At 48.0% G+C, this 26,483-nt stretch overlaps 1 protein-coding gene across 5 annotated transcripts in view; it reads left to right on the plus strand.

Annotated features, from left to right (window-relative positions):
• The window catches only part of ABCC1 (ATP binding cassette subfamily C member 1 (ABCC1 blood group)), a 133,443-nt gene that overhangs the window by 30,246 nt on the left and 76,714 nt on the right, over positions 1 to 26,483 (plus strand). For all 5 annotated transcript variants that reach the window (XR_010836499.1, XM_067012930.1, XM_059038298.2 and 2 more), the window contains exons 2-5: positions 8,230 to 8,406; positions 11,218 to 11,343; positions 14,109 to 14,246; positions 15,450 to 15,575. Coding sequence is in view for 4 of the 5 variants with exons in the window: in XM_067012930.1 (XP_066869031.1) it covers positions 8,230 to 8,406; positions 11,218 to 11,343; positions 14,109 to 14,246; positions 15,450 to 15,575 (567 nt within the window). In the remaining variant the exon portion in view is untranslated. The remainder of the gene's footprint in view (positions 1 to 8,229; positions 8,407 to 11,217; positions 11,344 to 14,108; positions 14,247 to 15,449; positions 15,576 to 26,483) is intronic.

Here is a 26,483-nt window from a genome sequence, read left to right on the forward strand (position 1 = left end):
TGGTACCTGGGCGCTCCTCTCCAGAAGGATTGCAGCCCTGTAAGCACCTTGATTTTAGCCCAGTCAGACCCATTTCAGATTTCTGACCTCTGAAACTATATGATGAGAAAAAGTCTGTGTCATTTTAAACCACGAAATCTATGGTAATTTGTAGCAGCAAGTGTAGGAAACTAATACAGGTAATTGGTTCTGAATTTGGTGGTGTTTTGGGGATTCCCATCTTCCTCTTGGCCCAGATTCCCTGTGGGTGAAGGCATGTGCTCCAGAAAGCTCTGTTAAAATTCTTATATTGCCCATCACTAGGAGTTGGTGTCAGGGGTGGTGGGGTGGCTCAGTAGTCAGGCTTCCTAGGTTTGAGCCCCAGCCTCATCCCTTACAGGCTGTGTGATCTTAGGCAAATTGTTTGACTTCTCTGTGTCTCAATTTCCTCATCTACCAAATGGGGATAAAAACAGAACCTCCTTTCTGGGTGATCATGAAGATTGAGTTAATTCACATTAAGTGCATGGAAGCAATACCTGGCATACAGTTAGTGCTCAGTTAAAGCTAGGTGGTGTTATTATCGATAACAATATAAGATTGTCGTATTAAGAGTATAATGCTATAAACTTCATTTATTTTTATTACTGATGTAAGAATTAAGATTAGTGACAATAGTCCTTTATTGAGTGTTAAGCTATGACACTGAGCTGTATGTATGTAACTTTATTTAAACTGTAGAATAGCTTTAGGAGATAGGTATTCTTAGCCATTAGTCATAGGTAAGGCTCAAAGAGGTTAAATAACTTGTCTAAAGGTCACACAGTGAACAGAGAAGGAAATTGGACCTGTAAGAAAAGGGACAAGGGGACAGATAGTCTTTTGGGGAGGGGAGGAGGGGTGATGGGGAAAGAGAATAGGAAGAGAAGTGGGTTCCAAAAAGTCAACTGAGGCAGTTATAAATAATAGTAATAATCAACATTTATTAGGGCTTTTAGGATCTCCTGTGGAGGAGAAGATAGTAGCTCCATTTTGCCAGTGGGCTTTTTGAGCCTCAGAGAAGAACAGTGACCTATCCAGCAGTATGCTACTAGTAATGTCGTATCCCTAAATTCACTCGTGTCAAGTTCTGAATCATGTTGTTGTATAAAAGTTGACGTAGTGGATCAGAACTTGTATTACTAGGGTGCTTTGTATTGTAAGTGAGAGCAAATTTATTTCAAACTTGTGTAAAAGTGAATTTATTGGAAAAGTCCAGTGGGAGGGTGGGCTGCAGGTGAAGCTTGATCCAGCAGCCCACAAAACGCCAAGCATCAGTTTCTTCCGTCTCTGCCTTTCACGATGTCAGCTTCATTCTCACACTTGCCCTGGTGGTGCCACCCCTTCTTCTCCACTCCCAACTCTTGGTGCTTCCCTTATAAATGGCTGAGACACCTGTCAACCCCACGTCCTCACTCTGTGTCACTGGGGACAAGAGAGTATGTGTCCTTGTAGAGATTGGATTGACTGGGATCAAGTGCCCATTCTGGAGCTAATCACTAGCACGTGGGCAAAGGACTTCGCTGATTGGCTGATACTAAAGAGGACCTACCCCTGGAGCTTTGCCCCAAGCATGTGGCTGATGAGAGGATTTGCTTAGGAACAAGAGCCAGCAGCTGTTGCCAGAGAAGGGAAAATGTGTGTGGGGCTTGGAGAACATTAACCCACTGCAGCATGGCCTTTGGGAAGATGCCTTATCTCCTGGTGCCTCGATTTCCTCATCTGTGAAATGGGGATAACAGCAGTGCCTCTTCTGAGGGCTGAGTGATGTGCCTGGCCCATCTGTGCTCAGAATGTGCTGGTTGTCATTATTCCTCTGAGAGAGAAGGGTGTGACATGACACCACACAGTAGAAATTGTATGAACTTCCAAAGCTTGTGGGCCAAGCAGACTTGGACTTGTTCCCCAGATCCTCGAATGTCAGGGACATAAATGGATGACGAAGGTATCCTGAGAAGAAAAGCCTCAGTTGGGGGCATCAGGGGATGCCCTTTCTCTAAGATTTCCATGGGCCGGGTTCCCGGAAGTGCAGAGCCTGGGCCAGTGCTGGTGACTGTTTTCCAGACTCCTGGAGCTGAATTTTGTTTCCCAGTAGTTGGACTGATGGACGCTCCATTAGCAGAAGCAGGGAACGGTGGTCCGACCAGCTTGATTTCCGAAGCTCCCTGCGTTTGGAGGTAGAGCCCCTAAGGAGGAAGACTGGGGTTAGCTGTCGTCTCTGGGGTCGGGGCAGTCTCAGTGAGTCGTTCTTCCTTAAGAGCGGCTTGCAGCATTTCCTCTTTCCCCCAGAAACCGCAAATAGCCGGAGCCCCACTGCCTGTCTTCAGGGGATGTCAAGGGGATTGCACGGAGGATTCATCAAATTCCTGGCAAGTGAGGGACATGCAGGAGGCCTTTGACCCTGTTACGTCAGTGCTGTGACAGTGTTGTGCTCAGGGCCACTGTTGGCGGGCGGTAGTGGCAGCAGGGATGGTGCAAGTTCACGGTCACAATCGGATTTCCTCTTTTCACGCACACCCGTCCTTCCGCCTCCTTCCTGCCTCTGCCCTCTCCGCCGGGGCTGGCCACCTGGCTTTAGCAGGAAGCCACTGTCTGAAGAATAAACCCCTTCCTTTGCTAAGCGTTCCTCTGACCTCTCCTTCTCCCGAGTTCCGTGTCCTTAGATGCTCCCCAATCTCCTCTTGCTCACTTCCTAACTTGAACTTTTCTTTGTCTCTTAAGCTTCCTGACTCTGGGCAGTGCTGGGGTTAGTGGTGGAGATTATTATTAATTATTTGTGTCTGTAACTAATAGCCATCACTTACCAACCCTAGGCCATGCCAACTGGTGCAGAGGATGCGCCCATTTGATACTTTTTCCAGGCCTGTGTGTTTTCCTGACCACACTGGTAAGGAGATTGAGGCTTGGAGAAGTTAAGTGACCTGCCCAGGTTCACATGAGGTCAGGGCCTGAATTTTAATACACATCCATCAGACCAGAAAGCCAGGGTCATAGCCAGGTTCTACCTTGACGGATTGTTTGGTTTTGTTTTTGTTTTTTTTTTGAATTTTATTTTATTTATTTTTTTATACAGTAGGTTCTTATTAGTTATCTATTTTATACATATTAGTGTATATATGTCAATCCCAATCTCCCAATTGGATTGTTTTTTAAATAACAAAGTAGGGGGACTTCCTGGTGATGCAGTGGTTAAGAATCTGCCTGCCAATTCATGGGACGCAGGTTTGAGCCCTGGCCTGGGAAGATGCCACGTGCTGCAGAGCAGCTAAGCCCATGTGCTACAACTACTGAGCCTGCACTCTAGAGCCCAGGAGCCAAAACTACTGAGCCCATGTGCCACAACTACTGAGCCCACGTGCCTAGAGCCTGTGCTCCGCAACAAGAGAAGCCACTGCAATGAGAAGCCTGCACACCGCAACAAAGAGTAGCCCCCGCTCACCGCAACTAGAGAAAGTCCGCATGCAGCAATGAAGACCCAATGCAGCCAAAAATAAATAAATAATAAAAAATAAATTAATTTTAAAAATTATTTTTAAAAAAGTAGGAAATAGTGCTGGGGAGGGGAGACATGGTTTGGGCCATTTGTTTACTCAGTAACCTTTGGGTACCTGCTGGGTGAGGAGGAGATGAGTCAAAAGTAAATACCACACAGTCCTGGCACTGAGGTCCTTGCATGGTCCTTGCAGGACAGAGGTATTGACAGACATGTGAGAAAATCATTGCAATGTACAGGGGGTGTCCTGATGGTTTGGGGAGTGAGGAAGAAGGCTTCTTGAAGGAGGTATCTGAGTTGGGTTTTGAAGGATGAATAGGAGTTTGTTACTGTGGAAAGACAATGCAAGAAGAGCTTCTAGCAAGACATATCCCAAAGAACCATTCATTTGACTAGCAATTGGGGAATGCCGTAAAGGCAGGGACCATGGCCTTCCTGAATCTCCTGTGCCTTGAGCAGTGCCTGACACAGGCTTGATAAATCCTCATTTGAGTGAATAGTGGAGTTGACACGTTGGGAAACAGGGTGGGAGAAGTTGTAGAAGAAACAGATTGGGCTTGAATGTGGAAAGCCTCATGAACTGCAGCAAGGATCAGCTCTGAAAGGTGATCCGGAGCTGTTGGAGGTTGTTACCCAATAGCAACAGTTGTGGTCAGGGCCACTATTGGCAGGCGGGGGTGATCAGATCTGTCCCACTTAATATCACAAGTATTTAAGCCTATGACTTTTCCCCTAAGGAGGAGAACCTGACTGCTTTTAAACGCAAAAAATGGCAGGATTTTCAGTTTCACTCATCGTAAAGAGAAAAGGAAGTTAAGCTACAGGGAGATATGTTCCACTATCAGATTGGCAGAGATCAAAAGCTTATAATATACTGCAGTTTGGGAAGTAGTTACCCTTGTACCTTGTTAGGTGCAGTATAATCTGATGGTACCCATTGGGGAGGCAGTGTCTGTTTAAATTTTAAATGCGTACATTCTTTGAGCCAGCAGGTCTACTTCTAGAAAGTTATCTTACAAATATGCTTGCTTTGTGTGCACTGAGGCACTTATTAGGTTATTTATTCATGGCTTCATTGTTTGTAAGAGCAGCCCAGTGCCCAGTCAGCAGGAGGCTGATGATACAATGTCAAGTCCATCCATACAATGGTATACAAAGCAGCTGGAACAAAGAATGAGGAAGTGTGCAGAGCAGGATGATCTTTCAGATCTGTTATTAAGAGATGAAAGGAAGGTACAGAGCAGGATGTGTGGAGTATGTTTCTCTCCATTTGATATAGAAAATATGTATTTATTTTTGTTATAGATGCATAAAATATTTTCTGGAAGGATACACAAGAAACCGATACTGTCACCTCTAGAGAGAGGAACTGGGAGGTTAAGGACCAGGAATGGAAGGTGGCTTGTCACTTGTACCCTTTTTTCAAAAGAAATAAAATTAAACTATCAAGAATAAAGTAGATCTGTGGCACTGCTGATAGAGATCAGTTTCTAATGTTAAGTAACAAAAAGGCAAGGCATGTGGGCTTCCCTGGTGGTGCGGTGGTTGAGAGTCCGCCTGCCGATGCAGGGGGCACAGGTTCGTGCTCCGGTCCGGGAAGATCCCACATGCCGCGGAGCGGCTGGGCCCGTGAGCCATGGCCGCTGAGCCTGCGTGTCCGGAACCACCTGTGCTCCACAGCGGGAGAGGCCACAGCAGTGAGAGGTCCGCGTACCGCAAAAAAAAAAAAAGTGTGGAGCTGGTATGTATTATGGTACCTTTTGGGGAGGCAAAGTAGGTAAGCTATATTTGGAAGAATATATAAGGTGTTAGCCATGGTAGTTTTGCCTGTGGGTTAGGAGGGGAGTGCTGTGAGTTCAGGAAGGAGGACTTATTTTTCACAGTGTACCATTCTGTGTAGTTTGGGAAAATTTTAGCACGTAAAGTAAATGTATTACCCATTAAAAGTAAATTAATACAAAGAGAGACATGGATGAATGCCTCAGTGGATGGATGGGTGGATGGATGGATGGATGAGTCAGTGGGTGGGTAATTGGGTGGATGGTTGGATGGATGGATGAGTCAGTGGGTGGGTAGGTGGGTGGGTGGATGGATGGATGGATGAGTCAGTGGGTGGGTAGGTGGGTGGATGGATGGATGGATGCATGCATGGGTAGTGGGGGTGGGTAGATGGATAGATGGTAGATGGATGGATGAGTTGGTGCATGGATGGATGGATGGGTTCATGGCTGAGTGGATAATTATATCTGACGCACGTCTGGATGCATAGATAAATAAGATAAATTTGGCTGTAGTGGGGAGGACTAAGTGGGGCCCGGAGGGGCTGGAAGCAGGGAATGGCTAGAAAGCTACTGCAGTAGTCCAGGCAAGGAATAATTGGGGTAAGGATCAGGTTATTGAATTGATTCACATAGGAACCGAGCTTCTTGTATACCTAACTGTGTATATTAAGTCCCAGCATTCTTTTCTTACTAGAAAGGCAGATGCCTTTGGAATGAGCTTTTTCTGGCAACTGCCCAGAAACTGCTTTGTATATAATAACCACCAACAGTTTAATCCCCATTTTCCCCATCACCTTAAGAATTATAAGGGGTGTGAAACCAATTAAAATAGTCTTTGATATTAACTACTCCTCTCCATGCTCATTCTTATTTCCAAGGCTGTCTTCCAGTGCCCAAGTCCAGAGGCATGACCTTTGTCCTTTTAAGGGTTTCTTTGTGTCTAGAAGTTTCCTGGCTAAATCCCTTTGTGTATGTTGACCTTGTAAAGTTTACTTTTCAATGATTCCTTGTTCTTTGTTCTGGAAAAATAACTATTTATATCATAGAATAATTAAACCTCTGAAGAACCAGTTTGGGTACTTAATACCTAGGTCTTTCTCTCTCTCTCCCTCTTTTTCAAGTCAAATCCTTTTTTTTAACCATCTTAACCATTTTTAAGTGCACACTTCAGTAGCATTAAGTATACTCACGGTGTTGTGCACAACTCTTTTGAAAAACTCGGAACATATATTTTGATTGATCATCAACTGTATCTTTAAGTGAAATGGTCTACTTGTTCCCATCATTTTCTCTTCTGTAACATTCTTTGATGTGGCTTTAAAACTTGCATAGAGGGGCTTCCCTGGTGGCGTAGTGGTTGAGAGTCCGCCTGCCGATGCAGGGGACGTGGGTTCGTGCCCTGGTCCAGGAAGATCCCACATGCCGCGGAGCGGCTGGGCCCGTGAGCCATGGCCGCTGAGCCTGTGCGTCCGGAGCCTGTGCTCCGCAATGGGAGAGGCCACAGCAGTGAGGCCCGCGTACCGCAAAAAAAACCCCACAAAACTTGCATGGAGTTGTAAGAATCCAAGTTCCTTGGAGTTCCTTGGTGGTCTCACTTATCTGATTGTGGGAAGGCTGTGGAACTGGAGGTGTCTGGAGAGCGCATCATCCAGTGGTGGGGAGAGAGTGCTTGGGGGAGGGGGCTGCATGGGGACTGGCCAGCTGGACCGCATGGACCTTATCCAAAGACTGGCTACTTCTAGCTCCTCCCAGTGGTTGTAAGGTGGAAATATGGGTCCAGTGCTGCCAGATTTTCTGATTTTTTAAAAGAGACACTGGAAATCCAATTTTTACATGAAATTTCCTGGTTTTTAAATGTTGGCAGCTAACATAAGGTTTTTTTTTTTTTTTAAAAAAAAGCACGCTTAAAACACCAACAACAGTAAGAGCAAACAATCTGCTAGCCATATCAGCCTGGGAGCCGCCTGTTTCAGACCTCTAATTTCATGCCACCTAATTATGGTGGAGATAGGAAATTGAGACCCCAAGATAGGGTAATAACTTTTCCCAAAGTTGTATAATGGTTCAGTGGTCAGATCAGGACTTGAATTAAATTTTCCATTATGGAAGTCTGAAGTTTATTCTTGGGCAGATAACAGCTATACCTGGTCTATTTATGTATGTATCTATCTACTTATCTATTTGGCGTGTCTCTAATGAAATACAGGTGGCTTGTTAAAAAATTAGAAGTAATTAAGACAAATTCGTTTCTGAGGCTGGATAACTTAGTGGTGAAATGCAGGAACTCCAGAGCTGAATTCCCTGAGTTTGAGTTTGGCTCCAGATCTTACCGACTGTGAGATACTGGGCAAATCACTGAACCCCTCTGTGCCTTAGTTTTCCCTCCTGAAAAAGGAATGATAAAGTAATGATAGAATTAAAGGAGATAATACATATAAAGGACTTAGAATAGGGCTTAGAACATAGAACTGCCATTTGGATGTTATCCGTGCTGCTGCTGAAGGTGGTGATGAAAGTGATCACGATAGTGGTGATGCCGAGGACATTGATGGCAGTGATACAGGGATCATGGTGATGATAACGAAGAAGAATAGTAGAAAGCTCTTAATTCACAAGATTGTAAAGTAAGAATGATTTATATGACTAAACGACGTGTCAGTTTACAGAATTCCCTTAAATGGCGGTCTCCATCTTTTGTACAATAATGGAACTTAGCACAGGTCCCAGAACTTGTCCGTTAGGTGAGATGAGATATACCTTTGTTCGTCGTTCCTTGTTTGTAGTCTTTCTGGCTACTAATCTTTCCAGTTTGCCTGTTCTGCCTGGGAGGGCCTCATTGTTCTTAAACCCCACGACAGCTAGTTTTGAACTCTTCATGGGCCTCTTGTCCAAGCTCTTGGGGACGTCCCGTTGACCTGTGCCTGTTTGTGTCCTCAGGAGTGGAATGTCACGTGGAACACCAGCAGCCCCGACTTCACCAAGTGCTTTCAGAACACCGTCCTCGTGTGGGTGCCTTGCTTTTACCTTTGGGCCTGCTTCCCCTTCTACTTCCTCTATCTCTCCCGCCATGACCGGGGCTACATTCAGATGACACATCTCAACAAAGCCAAAACTGTAAGTCACGTGGGAGTTTATCATGATGTGTGTGTTGTGGGTATGTGTGTGCTGGGGTGGGGAATGGTGGTTGTGAAAACTGACGTGTTCCTTCTGCTTAATTGGCCCTGAGTTCCTTTTACTGGGAGACAATAATAATGTGGTGGGTGAAGGCTGGGGCTCTGAGTTCAGACGTGGGTTCAGGTATCGGCTCTGCCACTTACTAGCTGTGTGACTTTGAGCAAATTTCTTTTTTTCCTTCCAGTCTTATTGAGACACAGTAGACATGCAGCACTGTGTACGTTTACGTGTACAGCATAATGATTTGACTTACATCGTGAAAAGATGATCACAGTTAAGTTTTGTGAACATCCACCATCTCGTAGAGGAACAAAATCAAAGAAATGGAAAGAAAGTTTTTTCTTTAAGCAAATTTCTTAACTTCCCTGAGCCTCAGTTCCCCCATGATTATAGTCGGGGTGATAGGATCTATTTCATGAGATTATCCGGAGGTCTTCCTCCCTGACCAAGGATGTCTTTTTAATTTTTTTAAAAAAGATTTATTTATTATTTATTTATTCATTTAATTTATTTTTGGCTGTGTCAGGTCTTAGTTGTGGCACGCGGGATCTTCGTTGAGGCATGCGGGCTCTTTGTTGTGGTGCGTGGGCTCCAGGGTGCATGGGCTCCGTAGCTGTGGTGTGCGGGTTCCAGGGCGCGTGGGCTCTGTAGTTTGCGGCACACGGGCTCTAGTTGTGGTGCATGGGCTTAATTGCCCGTGGCATGTGGGATCTTAGTTCCCTGACCAGGGATCGAACCCGCATCCTCTACATTGTAAGGCGAATTCTTTATCACTGGACCACCAGGGAAGTCCCAAGGATGTCTTTTTAATTAAAAAAAAATTTTTATCTTGAAATAGTTTCAAACTATAGAAAAGTTGCAAGGATGATACTAAGCACTCCCCCAGCCCTGTATACCCGTTACTCATAGTCACCGATTTTTAACATTTTGCCACATTTAACATTTTAACCTCATCCTTCTCTTGCTCTCTCCATATACACATATTATTCATTTTTTTCTGAATCATTTGAGAAAAGCTAGCATCGACCATGCCCCTTTACCTGTGATTCTTCAGTGTATCTTTTCTCAAAACAGGGATATTCTCTTATATAACAACAGTACAGTAACTTCAGGAAATTTAACACGGACACAATACTTAAAAAAAAAAAACCTACTGTGTATATTCCAGTTTTGTCACTTGTCCCAATACTGTCCTTTCTAGCACCCCCTCCCCCTCCCCCCAGTTCAAGGTCATGCGTTGCATCTAGTCACACTCTTATTTTTCTGTAATTTTGGAAGAACTTTGCACCTTTCTTTGTGTTTTATGACTTTGGCATATTTGGAGGGCCTGGGCCAGTTAGTTTAGAGTCAGTTCCTCAACTTGGACATTGGGACGATGTTCCCTCACGATTAGATTCAGGTAATGCCTGTCTGGCTGGAGAGCTACAAAAGGGATGTGGGGTCCTTCTCTGGTTACATCTAAGGCTGCATGGTGTCCATCTGCCCCTTGGTGATTGGCTTAATTTTGTTCCTCTGGTCAGCGTGTCTGCTTTCTCCACTGTGCAGGTGCTGGGTTTCCCCTCGTAAGGATGAGCTTTCTGGGGGAGACACATGAAGGGCATGTATATACCTGCTCCTCATTGCACTTTCTCCTCTTGACTTAACATGTGTCTCAGTCCTTTTTAAAGCCACATTTCCCAGAATTTACTTCCATAAGCCTTTGGCAAACAGGAAAACTTGAGTGATTTTACTGAAGCTGTCCCCTTGCCTATAATACCGCCGTCCAAACCTGCCTCGTTCAGACCGCAATCCAAGCCTATCTCAACATGCTGTCTGCTCCCCTATCCTCAGCTGGATCTGATGTCTTCCTCTTAGACTTCTGGAAGCGCTTTGTACTTCTCTTGGGGAGCATCTCCCTTTAAAATGTAAATCAGATTTTATCCGTGCCTTGCTCAAAAAACCTCTAGTGGCTTCTCATTATAGGGAATAAAACCTGGACGTCCTCACAGTGGCCCTGCTTGGTCTGGCTCCAGACTCCTCTTCAGCCATCTCCTACCACACCCATGGCTCATGCCAAAGCAGCCTCAACCTTACTGAACACATTCCTACCTCAGGACCCTTGCACTTGCCCTCTGCCTGAATTGTTCTTTCCCTCAAATAGTCACTGTTGGCTCTTTACCTAGATGTCACCTGATGGGAGAAGCCTTCTCTGACCACCCTATCTAATCTGTTTTATTTCTCCTTATATTACTTACTCCTTTCTGGCATTATAGTATGTATTTTTCAGTTTGTTTCTTGCCTGTTTCCTTCCACTGGAATCGCAGCTCCACGAAGGCAGTGCCTTCTGTCTGTTTTATTCTGTTGTATCCTTGGCACCTTGGCAAGTATGTGGCCCACGGTAGGACCCCAGTCAATTTTGGTTGGATGAATATTGTTGGATGAATGGTCACCGTGTGAGGTGCCCTATGCAGGCTGCTGGGGTTACAGATGTAGATAAGCCAGAGACTTGTGTTTTCAGGTGCTGGGGAGAATAGTGACCACACAGAGTTGTGCCTGTGATGCAGTAGCGATACAGACCAGTGTGGGACGGCCCAGGTGCTGGCTCACCCTACCTAGGGCTTGTCTGTGTTCCAGAGAATACGTGCTGTATCTGAAGACCACAGCTGATGGTTTAGGCGGTGGCTGGTGCCCCCAAGGCTGAGATTTTTGCACAGGTGCTGGGGGAAGTTCCGTTGCTGTCCGTTGTAAGATGTGTATGTACTTCTCTTCCAGGCCTTGGGATTTTTGCTATGGATCGTCTGCTGGGCAGACCTCTTCTACTCTTTCTGGGAAAGAAGTTTGGGCAAGCTCCTGGCCCCAGTGTTTCTGGTCAGCCCAACCCTCTTGGGCATCACCATGGTAAGTAGGGGCTGGCACTGTGGAGACCAAAAGTAGTGGCTGGCATTTAGAAATGAAATGATCTTACAGTAGAAATCCAGAAATACAGCTGTGTTAGGTGAATTTGATGTGGTCTTGTGGGGGGGAGGGAGGAAGGGATGATGGGGCTGAGGCCTAAAGGATGAGCAGGATGTTAAAAAGTTGAAGGGGCTGGGGGTAGAGAATGATCCAGTTGGAGATAATAGCATGTGCAAAAGTCCTGGGGTCGGAGAGAGAGAGAGAGAGAGAGAGAGAGAGTTGGCCTGTGTGGCTGGGGCAGAGACAGTAAGGAGGGGAGAGCAGGGGAGCAGGAAGGGCAGAGGGCTGACCCCGAAGGACCTCGAGCTTCAGGGTTAGTGGGTTTTGTCTTGTTTTTCGTTCCTGCAGGTGGGTTCTAAACCTTTTTTGTGCCATGGACCCCTTTCTTCTTTGCCAATCTGGTCTCCTTCTCAGAATAATCATAGAACACATAGGCTTACAAAGGAAACCAATCATACACACATATGTATACATATGAAGATTTTGTGATGTACATTTATATTTTACTTGAGGTTTAATTTACATAGGGTAAAATTCACTTTTTTCCTTGAACATTTCCTGAGTTTTGATAAACAAATATTGTCAGGTGAGTACCATGTCCACAATTAAGATACGGAACAGCTCCATCACCCCCAAAAGTTCCCTGGTGCCGCCCCAGCCCGTCTCTCCACCTCTTTACCCCGCCCCCTGCCCGGCTACTGCTGCTGTGTTTTCTGCCCCTATCGCTTTGCCTTTTCCAGAATGTCATGTGAATGGAACCATGAGGGCTGGAGCAGTTTGAGTCTGACTTCTCAGGCCCCGCGGTTCCAAAGATCTTTTTTTTTTTTAAAGTCGCTCAGTGTGTTTGATTGTATGGATTCCGCATGCACTGTTTATCCATTCTTTGGGTGCAGTACATTTGGGCTGGGAAACCAGTTATCTTTAATCACAGTTAGGAAAAGATTAAAACGCAAAATAAAAATATATGTGCTTCTTTATGAATGCATTTCAAATCAAGACCTACCAGCAGCTGTGACTGATGCCGCCTTAATTTCCAAATAGCGATTGACCATACATGATAGTCAGAGACGCCTTCAGGTACCTTTTTTTTTTGGCCGCCGCCGTGCAGCATGCAGGATCTTAGTTCCCCAACTGGGGATCGAACCCATGCCCCCTGCAGTGGAAGCACGGAGTCTTAACCGCTGGACCGCCAGGGAAGTCCCTTCAGCTATCTATTTTCAGATATGATTTCTAATGGTGACAGAGCCCCAGGCACTGCTGATGCCATTGTGGTTTGTTGCTTTCATGTGCCATTGGTGGTGCTAATGAGGGAAACTGAAGCTGTAATTGTTTCCCATCTAAGTTCATGGACTGCTGGGTTCTATCCAGAGCCTGTCCTTGGACCCCAGGTTAAAACCCCCCAGTCCTAAAGGCAAAGGTTCTAAGCAAGGGCATGCCAGGCTGTTCATATTTAAGAGCTGACCGTGGCCTCCAAGTGGAGAATGGATTGTGGTGCAGGAGTGGAAGCTGGGAGGCCAGTAGGGGGTCATCTGGCATAAGGGGATGGAGGCTGAGACCAGGGTGAGCAGCAGGTGAGCTGAGGGCAGGCCTTGGTGGCAGAGCCAGTGTGAGTTGCTGATGGATAGATGCAGGGAGTGAGGGAGATGGGGGACCGAGGAGGACAGATGAGGACAGACAGACGTGTCTCTGGCTCAAGCAGCTGGGGGCTGAGGGGAGGTGCCCTGGGTGCCCGTAGCTCCACGGGAGTCAGGTTCGTGACTGTGACTGGTGTTGGGGTCTGCCTCCAGAGGGCCGCCTGTCTGGGGAATGGCCGTGGCATTTCCTTCTTTCAAGGAAACACAGTTTCATTGTTTATTTTCTCTTCCTGACCTCTAAGTCACATGTAAAACGGAAGTCATAGCTCCGGGTATCAGGAATGAAATAGAATCCCAATCTGCCCCTCACGGTTGTTCTAATGAGGTTTTCTGAAGACAGGCGTGTGACAGTAGCAGGTTAAGTAAGTTTCCTGATCTGCAAACTGGGGTTGAAAACAGTTGAAAACAGGCTGCACCGAGTCGGTGCGTGTGAGTGCCTCCTACGCGGCGGAGATAAGAGAAGCTCAATAAAGGGGAGCAGTTACCACTGCTGCCCAAGGCACAAGAACCAGTCAGCGTCAGGGCTGGATTTCCTGATCTAAATCGAGGGTCGGCCTGCCACCTGTTTTTGTAAATAAAGTTTTATTGGCACCCAGCCATGTCCACTCTTTCATGTATCGTGTAAGGCTGCTTTCACACTGCAGTGCAGACTTGAGTACTTGTGAAAGAAAGTCCATGGCCCACAAAGCCTAAAATATTTACTCTCCAGTCCTTTAAGAAAAAGTGTGCCGATCTCTGTCGTAAACTGAGCTTTCCCCTGACTTTTCCATCCTGTCCTCGGTCTGTACCTGGTCTGTTAGATTCCCACAGCTCTCGATTTGGATACTGTTGTCATCCCCATTTTGCAGACAAGGCAGCAGAGGCTCAGAGAGGTTTGGTGACTTGTCCAGGGTCACCCAGCAAGGCAAGAGCAGAGCTGGGACTGGAGCCAGGTCCTTCTCAGGCTGTTCCCAGTGCTTCCCACTGGCCCGACAGCAGCCCTCCTCCAGGCCTTGGATCTGCCAGGCTCTGGACTGTGGGAGCCTTGGGAGCCTGGCCTTCTGATGACTCCTGTTGTATGCTTTTCTCTTCCAGCTGCTTGCTACCTTTTTAATTCAGATCGAGAGAAGGAGGGGAGTCCAGTCCTCAGGGATCATGCTCACTTTCTGGCTTATAGCCCTACTGTGTGCCCTGGCCATCCTGAGATCCAAAATCATGACTGCCTTAAAAGAGGTAAGTGGTGACCTCATTTTACGTCTTCCATTAGCGTCTCCTGGAAGATGCTTGTTCCTTCTGGCTTTTGTGGAAACCATGTGTTTCCATGGGAACCAGGGGATGGCTACTGCATGGGCCCAGCTTCTTTCCCGAGGATTTCCCTCGCCTGTGCAACGTTTGTTCTAGAACCTCCTTTCCTCAGGGCCCCATGTGTCTGTGTAGCTCTCAGGGGCAGGAGCTGCGGGCAGATGCACACCACCCTTTGAGCCTCTGTCAGTGGTAACAGCCAGGCAGGTTGGCTCTCTGTGTCTGTTGTCTGAAGCAGAGCGTCAGGGAGCAGTGTTTGCAGAGTGGTGGCTTGGGGACCCTAGACTCGTCCCCATGTTGCCTTGGTGCTGCTCTGGCTGGGAAGTGGCTCTCGTTGGCTGCCATCCGCTGCTCCTAGGGATTCTGAAGAGCGTGTTCTTTCAGACTCTCACGTTGTTCCCTGTCACCTTTGGGCTAATCAGGAACTGGCATCGGGCAAAGGAAGGAAGAGTAACTGAATGTTTATTGAGCACCTGCAGTGTACATTTCAGGCAGTCTTTAATAGTGATGGCAGCTGACATTTATTGAGTTGGTGTTTTCAAAGTGCCAGGCCGGGGACTGAGTCATTTCTCTGAATAATCTTACTGACTTCTCACAATTACCCTGACAGGGTCTCTCAGCTTCATCACTAATTAACATTTGGGGCCCAAGACATCTTTGTTTTGTGGGACTGTCCTGTGGTTGTCGGATGTTTGGGGCAGTGCCAGTAGCCTCCCACTCCTGAACAGAAGTGTCTCTAGACACTCCCAGCTGTTCCCCGGGAGGCAAAATCACCCCCACTTGAGGACCACTGGTCTGTTTGTAGATGGGGAAACTGAGGCACAGAGAGGTTAAGTAAGTAGACAAAGTCCCACGGCCAGAATGAGCAGAGTCAGGCCTTGAAGGTAGGTCTGTTCTACTCCCAAGCCTGGGGGTCCTCCCCCGTGTCGGCTGCCTGGACCAGGCAGTGTGAACCACACTGTGACGTAACTGCTTGTCTTCTGTTGTCTTGCAGGGGGTAGGGTCAGGGTGGGAAAGCTTGCCGTCAGGCCTGCAGGCTGAGAGAGTGGGGCTTCTGCTGTCTGCTCCCCCGGCCTCCGCAGGTTGCTTCTAGAGAGTGACCTTTTTCTTCCTCCTTCCCTCCCTCTTGTCCAGGATGCCCAAGTCGACGTCTTTCGCGATGTCACTTTCTACATTTACTTTGCCCTCGTGCTGATCCAGCTTGTGCTGTCCTGCGTCTCAGACCACTCACCCCTGTTCTCCGAAACCATCCACGATCCCGTAAGTGTGATCACAGATGAGCCCAGAGACATGTGTGTGTGCAAGAGAGAATACACAGTGCCAGCTAACGTTGATTTGAGCCAGTATCGTCCATCTAGGAGCTCCTTCTCTCTTCCCGGAACACCTGGCGATACGTAACATTATCCTCTCCGCTTTACCGTTGGAAAAACTGAGCCGTAGATGTGGCTCGGGGGATTTAAGGAGGGAATCTGATTCATAGTTGTTAACTGCTGTGTTTTCCAGCCTGTTGTCTCATTTGGTTGGCATCGTGGTTTTAGACAGTGCGAGTGAGCTTTTAAAAATCAGGAAATTTCATATAAGTTCTAGCTGTCCAGATTTTCTAGAAAAATGAGAAGTTCTGGCAGCAATCGGGCTATGATCCCACAAGGCAGCGATTGGTCAGATTTGAGGAGCATTGCCCTGGTTTCCTACCGCAGTCCTCACCACTCCCTGCTTCATTAGACAGTCTTCCTTCCCTCACCTACCTACGTGCCTGGCCCCTGGGGGGTTTGAGTTTGAGACCCTGGGTCTCTTCCGTCCGCTTGAGGGAAATCCTGCTTGTGTAGAAGGATCTGAGTGGGCGGGGTGGGGATGGCCACCCTTCTGCTGTTAGCAGCAAAGTAAACACGGTTATTTATCACCCTTGCCTGTCTTCTTTCTCCCTCTCTGCCTCCATCCATCCTCTTTGCCTTCCTCATTCCTCCCCTTTCTTCCCTCCCTCCTTCTGTCTAGTGCCGAGTGCCAGGCCCCAATCTGGACACAGGGCTGTACTGGTGAATAAAGCAGAGTTATTGCCACTTGAGGTTTATGTTTTCACGGGCAGGGGCACAAACAGTAACCCAGGAGCCAAGTACATATTCTGTCAGTCAGGTGGTGGTAAAGGCTGGGAAGAAGAAAGTGGGGAAAGGAGGTAGAGATGATGGTTTGGGGTCGTGTGTGGTTTTGATAAAAGCCATCAGGGAAGCCCCCCCCCTCCAACTCCAGGAAACCTCATTGGAGCAGAGACCTGAAGGAGTGAGGGAGCCAGGCAAGCAGATACCCAGGGAAAGAGGTTCCAGGCAGAGGAGTGGCAAGTGCAAAGGCCCTGGGGCAGAGCGGCCATGAATGTCACCGGAACAGCAGGAAAGGCTAGTGCAGCTGGAGAAGTGAGAGGCAGGAGGGGGCTGAGGGATGGCCTCTGAGAGCTGGGACAGTCACCTATGCGCCGGGTGGGCTGTTTGGATTTTATTCTGAGAGGGATGGGAAGCCTTTGGAGCGTTCATTTGATGCTTTGTTCATGGTTAGTCAGCTGCTAATGGATGAAATTGCAATGGGAGCAGTTTTCAGCTGTGGTTCTGCTGGGTTTGGCCTGAACCTCAGCAAAAGGCTGAGGCTGCTTTTGTGGGTGATGAAAGGACCTGTGGGGCATCAGCCTGCAGGAGCTGATGGATGCTCCCAGTGTGAGCTTCAGAAACCCATGCCCTACAGTGTGTTCGAAGAGGCCCCATTTTCTCATCTCCCTGCTCTGGGAGGAGCTGGGTTGAAGAAATTAGAAAACTGTGTATGTGTGTCTGTGAAAGTGTGTATATATGTGTGTTTGTGCACACAGGTGTGTGTGTGTGTACATGCATGCACATATATTTATGTTTACATGTTTTGCATGTAGATGTGTATGAGTGTGTGCATGTGTGTGTTTTTGTGTGTTCATGTGAGTGTGTTTTGCATGTGTATAAAGTTCACAAGGGCAACAGCCATGCGTGAGCACCCAGGGGATCCGGCCCTCGCCTGGCACAGAGGAGGAGCTAAGATGTCTCCGGCCCTCATGGCTGCTGTTCATAGGTGTTTATGTTCACGGGTGTGGGTGTGTGACAGTGGAGTGTCCCCATCAGAAACATTAGACGTCAGGCTGTTCTGTGGAGACGGGGATCGCACTGAACAAGTCATACCCCCCTGAGTGACTGCAGACCCTGGGGTGCTCTGGGGGTAAACCGAGCCCCGGGGGAGGCAGACACGCCCACGTGGGGATCTCATGACTCTTCAGGCTCCCTGTGGGGCCTGAGAAGCAGCCTCTCCCACTGGATGGTCCCTGATGCTTTATGGGGAATTTCTGATTTCTGGTGCCCTCTGGGATCTGGATAGAATTCCTGTCTCTTCTCTCCTGGGTGTGTGTGCATCGGGGTGTCTCAAAGAGCTGCCTTCCTCCTCCCATTGTGCTTTCTGCAGTTCTGGGGTGTGGGGCCTTCTCTGCCTGGGTACCCCGACTCTTCTCCCAGCTGTTCTTTTTCTCTTGTGGGAATCGAGACTCAGACAGGTTGTCTTGACTTACAGCCTGAATCTGATGGTGGAGGCAACATGGTAATGGAAGGAGAGCCTCATTTTGGAGTCAGGCAGACCCTGGGCTTTAATATCACCTGTGTCCCATTTATTCTTCCGATAGATACTTATTAAGCACCGTTTTTGTACTGTGCTTCATTCTGGGGACACAGCAGTATGTGAAAAAGTGTGGTCCATGCCCTGCTATGCTTATCTGTTACTCCATAACAGACCACCCTGAATTTAGTGGCATAAAACAGCAACAGTACTTTGTTATGTTTCACAGGCCTGGGTGTTGGCTGGGCTCAGCTGGGTGGTTTTCATTCAGGGCCCTTGCTCACGTGTCGGGTGGTTAGCGTGTTGGCCTCTGGCTGGAGCCTCAGCCAGGGTTGATAGCCCCACCTGGTGTCCCTGAGCTGCCTGGGCTTCCTCACAGCGTGGTGGCTGGTCTCTAAGAATGAGCGCGCATGAGGTGGAAGCTGTGTCACCTTTTAGGACCCAGTCCCGGAGTCACATAGAGTCACTCCTGCCACCCTCTTCTGATTGAGGGAACCACGAAGGTCTTCTGGGTGCAACGGGTGGGCGCACACAGGCCCCCACCTCTAGATGGGGGAGCGGCCAGGTCTCGTAAGAAGAGCATGTGAGATGGCAGGTGATGCCTGGCCAACTTTGGAAAATACCATCTACTGCATGCCCCCAGGAAGCTATCGTCCTGTTAAGCAGGTCAGCAGACTGTGTGACTGCAGTTGAGATGAAGGCTGGGAATCAGGTTATGGGACTTTTGGATGTGACTTTGGGCAAGTCGCTCCTCCTTTCAAGACCTTTCAAGTACCTGTTCTTGAAGATGGGTTGAGGCTCAAATTTGATGCTGGCTGCACCCGCCTCCCTGCCCCGGAACTGAGGCCTGTGATCTGCAGAGGAGGACACTGCTAGGTGTCACCTCTGCTGTCTGCTCATCACCCTCAGGGCTCACATCACAGTGGAGCCTGGAAGATGGGGTGAGTCCAGTCCCTGTCGCTGCCCCACCCTCAGAGCAGCAGTCACACGTCACCTGTCCTCAGAGAGAGCAGTCAGCCAAGCCCAGGGTCAGGCCGGGCCAGCATGGGGGCCGGCAGTGCTGACCTTCTCCCCCCTGCTGAGTCACCACCGAGCTGCCGTCCTCCCCAGCTGGCCCCGTGCCTGATGTGTGACTCAGAGCTGTGTTCTGGCCCTGCTTCCTGGCAGGGCTGCTCCCCTCTGTGCATCAGGTGGGGCCTGGCTGAGTACGCCTCGCAAGCTTTCTGAGGCTGTCACCTGTCCCCGGCCTCTAGTCCTTTTATCTTGCTGGCCCTGAGGCTACTGCTTAGGATGCAGGGAGGGGGTTGCCGTTGGCAGTTGGGGGCATCGGGGGCAAATGTGGCAGATAGTAGACCCTCACTTCTCAAAGTGGGGTCCTCAGACCGGCAGCGTCTGCATCCCTCAGGGGCTCATTAGAAATGCAGAGTTTCAGGCCTGCCAAGTTCTGCTGAGTTAGCGTCTCACTTTCACAAGATCCCTGGGGTGGTTCATGGTTGAAAAGCACTGGTTTAGCAAATTCTTAAAAATTGCTCAGCTCATTTGGTGTAAGAGGTATTTTTAATCCTGTTCATTATTTTACTATGAACATTTCAAATCTACAGAAAAGTTGAAAGACACGGCGAGCACTCCCCGTCTACCCACCAACTATATTCTACAAGTTAACGTTTTGCTAAATTTGCTTTATCACAAATCTATCTAGCCAAGCCAGCCGGCTAAGATTTTTGTATTTTAAAGTGACCTTGAAATACATTAGTAACCTTCATTCACACACTTCACTGTGCAAATCATTAGCCAGAGCTCAATATCTCTTTATGGTTCGTTTTTTGTGTTTTTTTTTAAAGTAAATTTACATAGTGACATCCCCGAATCTTAAGTTACCATTTGATGAGTTCTGACAAATGAGTAACTCAAACCCCTATTGAGATACAGAACGTTCCCAGAACCCCAGAAAGTCTCCTCCTGCCCCTTCATGGTCAGTCTCTACCCCTTGCAGCCCAGAGGCAACTGCTGGGCCTAGACTGTTAATGAGAACATCGAAAACTCCATTTTTAATTCCTTTCTCCATTATGCTTTCGTCTACTTAGTGATTCGGTGTTGCGCCGGGGCCTCCGCTGGGCTTGGAGTACCTAGAAACGAACAGACATTGACCACCCCTTAGGAAAGATGGAGGAGGAGGCGGCGGCAGGCAAATAAGCTGCTGCTGCGGGATGGACAGTGGGGTTCCAAGACAGGGGAGTGCTGGGGGCTGCGGTTGCCCGAGGAGCAGTCCTGCACTCAGCCTGGGGTGCCAGAGCCAGCATCCGGAGGAGGGGATGCCTCCATCCCCTCCCGTAAGGTTGAAGGCTGGAGGGTAGAGGGGAAGGTGCTCCCGGTGGTGGAAGCAGCATGTCCAGAGGTCCAGATGGAACTTGTGGGTGTTTGGGAACTGTGTGGACTTCTGCTTGGTTGGGTCACAGGGGCCAGGGACCTGAGCATGAAAGATCAAGGGTAGAATTGGGTGTCACCGTATGGACTTAGAATTTTGATCTGATGGAAGGTTTTTCAGCTGGGCGGTGACACACTCAGGTTGGAAGTGTTTTGGAGTATCCCTCTTGCTGAAAGGAGGATGCATGAGGCTGGTGACACTTCGGAAAGCCATTGCCAGAGTCCAGGCAGGCTGAGAGGAAGGCTGGCCTGAACAGTGACCCTGTGTGTAGCAGAGCATCAAAAACCAGGACGAGAAATCGGACAAGTTCATGGGAAAAGCACACATCGTGTGTGCTGCAGTAGAAGAAATTGTGGTCCTGTGCCCGGAGGAGCTTTACACAGCTGAGAAGGGGCAGAGCCAACAAAGAACACCAGTGTAACATGCTGTACCAACGGATTTCTTATGGTTGGACGTTTAGGTGGTTCCAACCGATAATAATAACAGCAGCCGTGTGTTAATAAATAAAATTAACTTATTTAATCCTCACAGCAACCCAGCTTTGAGACGGAACTGTGAGTCTCCCCCCATTTTACAGTTGAGGGCACCGAGGTTCAGGGTGGTGTAGTGTCGCCTGAGTTCACAAGGCTGGATTGGGAGTCCTTCCACCAGGTGAGCCCTTCACATCTGAGCCTGCATCAGCGTCACCTGGAGGGCTTGTTAAACTAGATCATTGCCGGGTCCCGCCCCCAGAGCTTCTGAGTCAGTCGGTTTGTGTGGGGCCTAAGTCCTTCTATTTTTCACATACCTCCAGGCACCGTGGATGCTGGAGATGGGCCACAGGTTTCAGAACCCCTGGTCTGAGCCACACTGCTGCTCACGTGTCCCTTACTGCTGGAGTAACTGGCAGAAAACTGAACTAAAAGTAGAAGCAAAACCAGAAAAGGTGGGTAGGGACCCAGAGAGTTTCTGACAGAAAGGCCAGAATGCTGAGGCCCCAGACAAAGGTCCTCAGAGAGCCTCGTGCCAGGTCACCCGTGACCATTTCTCAGAGAAACAGTGCCTGGGGGCTGTGTGCCAAATTAATTTAAACCTCATAGTTTCAGGCCAAATTACCTGCACCAGGAAGAGATGCCAAAGAATGCAGCTCTCTGCATGAACCTCCCTGCTCCTCTTCCTCTGCCTTCAGCCAGGGCCTGTCTGAATTATTCTTGCTTCTAACCGAATGGGGGATCAGTTAGTAATCCTCCTTCCTCCTGGGACAGGAGTTACTCCACTTCAGTCTCAGAGGCCGGGAAGCCCCCAGCCCGCAGCCCTGTCTTTTCCACCTCGAGAAGTTCTGCTTGGTTTTGGTTGAATGGAATGCTGCCTGGATCCTTGTCCAGTGGCCTCCTTTTTTGTTGTTTTCCTTCTTATTTTATTAATTTATTTTTGGCTGCGTTGGGTCTTCATTGCTGTGCGTGGGCTTTCTCCAGTTGCGGAGGCTACTCTTTGTAGTGGTGCAAGGGCTCCTCATTGCAGTGGCTTCGCCTGTTGTGGAGCATGGGCTTTAAGGCGCGCGGGCTTCAGTCGTTGCGGCACATGGGCTCAGCAGTTGTGGCTCGAGGGCTCTAGAGCACAGTCTCAGCAATTGTGACGTGTGGGCTTAGTTGCTCCACAGCATGTGGGATCTTCCCGGACCAGGGCTCGAACCCGTGTCCCCTGCATTGGCAGGCGGACTCTTAACCACTGTGCCACCAGGGAAGTCCCTTTCCTTCTTTCTTTAATTATCAGTTCTTGACCACTTCAGAACTCTAATCGTCTGTTATCACATGAGGCCTCTCATGTCAGATAGGGACTTCCAGAAACCAGCTCCCAAACTGATGTAATTTCTTCCCTGTGCTGGTGACAGGACCCGGTGTCTGCCCAGTGCGACTTCTGATAATCTGAACATCTGTATCTGGATCCAGAGGAGGGAGGAGAGCTGGGGAGATGAACTTAAGGAGGCTCCTGGGTTGTGCACATTAGAAACTGAAGTGTTCATGTTGCGGATCCAGCCTTACTGCATCTGGAGGGCGCATTTTCTCACAGGAGCTGGGATTAGTCTCTCCCCACTGGGCTGTCATTTCTTATGGTCTTAGGGGCAGGACTCCATGTGGGTACAGTTGGGTATAAAGGGAATGAATTCACTTTCAGTTACGTAGCCGACAGGTTGCTTCGTTCTTTTCCTTCAGTTTTATTGAGAAATAATCGACATATATCACTGATTAAGTTTAAGGTATACAGCATTGATGGTTTCATTTACATATATTGTGAAGTGATTACCACAGTAGGTTTAGTTAATAACATCTATTTTCTCGAATGAAAGAAAAAGAAAATAGCAGTTTTTTTTTTTTTTTTTTTTTTTTTTTTTTGGTTGCGTTGCATGGCGTGTGAGATCTTAGTTCCCCGACCAGGGATTGAACCCTGGCCCTCAGCAGTAAAAGTGTGGAGTCCTCACCACTGGACCTCCAGGGAATGCCCAAAAGAGCAGTTTTTAACATTATAAATTTATAAATGTTGAGATGAAGATGGAATAACTCCACCTCTCCTTCCTCTCCCCCCAATTTTATCATACTTTAAATTACATCAGTAATTAGTGTTTGCATCATTATAACAATTGTAAATATTGTTCACTGCAGACCTGTTTGAATTCTGTGTTTACATGTCCCTTCTTTTTTTTTTTTTTTTTTTTTTTTTTGCTGTACGTGGGCCTCTCACTGTTGTGGCCTCTCCCGTTGCGGAGCACAGGCTCAGCGGCCATGGCTCACGGGCCCAGCCGCTCTGCGGCATGTGGCATCTTCCCGGACCAGGGCACGAACCCGCATCCTCTGCATCGGCAGGTGGACTCCCAACCACTGTGCCACCAGGGAAGCCCCAAATAAAACTATTTTGCAAGTGGCCGGACTGCGGGCCTGACTTTGCCAGCCCTGATGTGAAGCGTCTGGGACAGTTCTTGGTGTGTCACGGTCTGCAGGAAATGGCAGACTTGTTACTGTGTTTACCATTAGTATTCATGTTAATACTGCTAATGTCATTGCTTGAGCTTTTGCTCTGCGCCAGGAGCTGTCGTGTAAGTACTTCACAGGTTTTATCTCATTTAATCTCATCATCACCAAGTAGCTTGGCCCAGGCCCCTCAGTTAGTAAGTGGCAGGGCTGGGATTCAAACCTCCCTCTAACCACCTTGCTTCATGTTGCTTCACCCATGGACGCCCCCCCGCCTGGCTCCCACCCCTGCCGGGTGTTGTTGTTGTCACAGCTCTCACCATGTATAGTTGTATATTTATTTGCATCTTGGTTTGCTTACTGTCCCTCTCTTCCGAGGTGAGAGGCAGTACGGGGCCGGGACCTCACTGTCTCTCCTGCGTAGCTCAGTCTTGGATGTATTCAGCCACCTCCTGGCATATAAGCAGATCCTCCCTCATTATTTGCTTAAGAAATAAATGAGTCATTGCCAGCTGTGTCCCGCCCCATCCCCTTCTCTGCCAGCACCTTAGCTTTTCACAGTGGGTAGGAACTGGGCTGTAGTCGAAGTGTACTTTGCGATTCCCTGACAACCCACCCACTTCCGGAAGAAAAACCAGCCTACAAAGCAAATGCCACCACCTGCTCCAGGAATAATGCTGCGGCCTTAGGTTGGAAAAATGAGGTCCCATGGACCTCATTCCACTTGTCCCTCCTTTGCAGTCCCATGAGATAGGCTGAGCAGTGAGACTGACCACTCCCAGTTCCCAGATGCGAAAACTGAGACTTTGGGGTGAAAGGACTTGCCCAAGGTCATTCAGCTAGAAAATGGCATAGCTGGGATTTGAACCCAGGGCCATCTGGCTTTAGGTTGGTTTAGAATGTAGGTCTGTGGGCCAGCTGCATCTGATTAAAGTCATACTGATGCCAGGGCCCCAGCCCCACCCCAGAGAGAGTGATCTAGTTGGTCTGGGCTGGGACTCTTGGCAGCTGTGTTTACAAAGCTCCCCAGATGATTCCCAGGCTGAGGACTGGAACCTCCCACATGCCTCGTGGCCCCCAGAGTGAGACCTGGTGGTTCTCAGCCCAGGCTTCTTGTTTGACTCACTGGGGAAGATTTTCATGATGGAAACTTTCAAATGTGTACAAATGTGGACAGCATGGTATAATGATCGCCATGGACTATTTACCCTGCATCGCATGTAAACGTTTCAATATGTATCTCTGAAAGATAAGGAATTAAACAATTGTAATAACATTTTATTTTGAAATAACTTGACTCACAAAAAGTTACAGAAATGGTAGAGTTCCTGTATACCCTTCTCCAGCTTTCTGCAATAATATCTCAGAGATAAGGATTTTAAGCAGTGCAACAATAATACCATTATATGGCCTAAAAACATACTAATTCTTTAGTATCATCAAGTATTCCAGAAATCCACCATGGTTGCAAAGTGGTGCAGCCTCTTACATGATATCATTCCTTCATTTGTTAGCAGGACCAGTTTATGCAAAATCGCTTCCTTATCTCTTTAGTCACCCTGTGGTGTCATAGACAAATGCTTGTTTCTTTCTTTTTTCTGTTTTCAAAACAACGACTTGGTTCACTAGCATCTTTTCATCAGCAACACCGAGAGGTTTTTCTTCTTTTCCAGTATCAATATGAACTTGTTTATTTAAACGTTTGTGGTATGTCTCAGTCCTTTTGACTTACTATCTGTATTGCAGCTCAAATGGTCCCTTTCTGGGCTTGTGGGAGCCACTTCTGGTTGCTTCTGAGGCCTTTTACTAACCCTCCTCCCGTCAGGTGTGACAAGATGTTCTGGGCTTATCTTGTACATTTCCTGCCCAGCCACTTGGTCAAGGGGACTCTGGCAGTTGAAAACAAAAACAAAAACTCAAGTGCCTGGACCCACCCCAAACCAGCTAAATCAGAATCTCTGGGGGGGTGGGGCAGATATGGTTTTTTTTTTTGAGTGCCCCCAGCTAGGGTTGACAACCACTTGGGTAGAGTGTGTTTGTTCCCTCTTGGGGCTCCCCAACATCTTATCTCTGAAAATTGCTGGAACGCAGAGCAACATCCTCTGCCAATGATCTCATCACTGCCTGGTGTCCCCACCTACACTAACACTTGTGTTTCAGGATTTAGACCTGAGCATATTGGCCCTTCTGTGCAGTCTCAAAGGCTCTGTGCTGATTACCCGTTCCTTGCCTGTGTGGCATTGAACTGGAGCTCATTTTTGTGGCTCTGGAAAAGAGGTTCTTTGAAAGTTCGCTTAGAATCTGTTGATGATTTCCTGTTGCTCTTGGGATGGAGACCAAAATCCCTTAGGTGGCCTCCAGGGTAGACTGAGCACAGCCTCCAGTGTAGACCACTCAGGTCCCCTCTTGGTTCCTGGAGCTGGCTATGCTCCACCCCCCCCCCCGAACCACAGGGCCTTTGCACACACTAGTCGCTCTGCTGGGACTGCCTTGCCTTTCCCCTTCACTTAGTTATCGTCTCCTCACTCTTCAGACCCCAACCAGCTTGACCATCTTCCTCAGGGGCGCCTTCCCTGACCTCTGTCAACCAGATCAGCCCAGTGAGTTACCAGTGATCTCACTGGTAATATTGACTTGCCTTCGGGGTATGATCCTTGTCACAGTTGTGGTTTTGTATTTGTTCATGTGATCGTTTGATTAATGTCTCTCTCCGGACCCTGACTGTTTGGGGCTCACATTCTGTCTCCGCTGCTTCTAGCTGTTGGCACCCCGGGCAAGTCTTTTCATTTCTCTGCCCCTCAGTTTCTTTAACTATAAAATGAGGATGATGCTTTTACCTACTTCATAGTGTGGTTATGAAGATTAAATGAATTAATTTGTGTAAAACATGTAAAACAGCTAGCTAGCAGAGAGTGTTAGCAGGTGCTGTTATTGCCCTGGTTTAGGGTTATGTCTGTTTGTTCAGATTTGTGTACAGGTGGTAGGCACATAGTAGGTGCTCAGAAAATATTTGTTGAATGAGTGAATGAATGAATGAAAGAAATAGGAATACTAGTAATACCACACTTACGGTTCTGTGAGGATATGAGATAATGCTAGTGCGTTGTTGAGTGCCTGGCACATTGTAGATGCTCAATAAATATTTGTTGAATGAACAAATGAATGAACTAAAGCAGGGACAACAGTAGG

The sequence above is a fragment of the Kogia breviceps genome, chromosome 14, assembly GCF_026419965.1.
Source record: "Kogia breviceps isolate mKogBre1 chromosome 14, mKogBre1 haplotype 1, whole genome shotgun sequence".
Classification (NCBI taxonomy): domain Eukaryota; kingdom Metazoa; phylum Chordata; class Mammalia; order Artiodactyla; family Physeteridae; genus Kogia; species Kogia breviceps.